The following is an 874-nucleotide window of genomic DNA, read 5'->3' as shown; positions in this document are numbered from 1 at the left end:
CCTTGACTCATGGACTCACCCAGGTCCTGCAGTTCCCGGCTTTGCTTTCCCAGGAGGGTGTCCATGTGTTCACGATGCAATACATCCTGCTTTTCTTTTTCTATCTTTAAAACCTAAAACACAGAGTCATATTTTCTCATTTCTACACATCTGCTGAAAACACTTTTGCAAAAGACCTCTTTAAAGTGTTAAGAAGCAAAGATGTCACTTTGAAGACTAAGGTGTGTGCCTGACCCAAGCCATGATACACATTGAACACTTTCCTCCTATTTTTTCACTCATGATGGTCTACATGTAGCACTTGGTGCAGTACCTGGCATGCAGTGACATTTAATAAGTATTCAATGAGTAATACATAAAGGAGCTCTGGTGGCACAGTGCCTAAGGCATTTGCTAACCAGGTTTGTGATTCAAACCCACCACCTGCTCTGTGGAAGGAGGATGGGGCATCTAGGGTAAGAACTTATATTACAAGTAACATCATTCTTCACTCACAAATATTTCTCAAGCCTCTATTTTGTACCAAGTGCTATTCTAGGAAGGCATAACCGAATTGCCACTTTTTATTTATATTATATTCTGCTCTGAAGTCTTAGACTTATGCTATCTATATCCTTTCTACTAATCGGGTTTTGTCAATTATGAGTTCAGTTTTGGCAGGTGGCATATGGATATCTGGGTGAAAGGGTGGGGATTTGAATCCTCTGTTGTCTGCACATAGCTGTAGAAGCTTCTAACAAAGTGTGTTCTTTGAGCAGGAAAGCTCCTTGCGAGTTGGGGTGGGGTCATCTCTAGGACCTAACACAGTGCTTGGCTTATATAGGGCACTGAATAAATGCTTGTTGACTAAACGAATGAATGAAATAATGAATTA

At 40.7% G+C, this 874-nt stretch overlaps 1 protein-coding gene across 1 annotated transcript in view; it reads right to left on the bottom strand.

Annotated features, from left to right (window-relative positions):
- CFAP57 (cilia and flagella associated protein 57) overlaps positions 1-874 on the bottom strand; it is a 143286-nt gene that overhangs the window by 40035 nt on the left and 102377 nt on the right. The window contains exon 13 of the mRNA XM_007953104.2: positions 20-113. Coding sequence (XP_007951295.1) covers positions 20-113 — 94 coding nt within the window. The remainder of the gene's footprint in view (positions 1-19; positions 114-874) is intronic.

The sequence above is a fragment of the Orycteropus afer genome, unplaced genomic scaffold, assembly GCF_000298275.1.
Source record: "Orycteropus afer afer isolate SDZICR_OR568_19922 unplaced genomic scaffold, OryAfe1.0 scaffold00370, whole genome shotgun sequence".
NCBI classification, from domain to species: domain Eukaryota; kingdom Metazoa; phylum Chordata; class Mammalia; order Tubulidentata; family Orycteropodidae; genus Orycteropus; species Orycteropus afer.
Note: the sequence above shows the minus strand (reverse complement) of the source record. Positions and strands in the feature narration are given on the sequence as shown.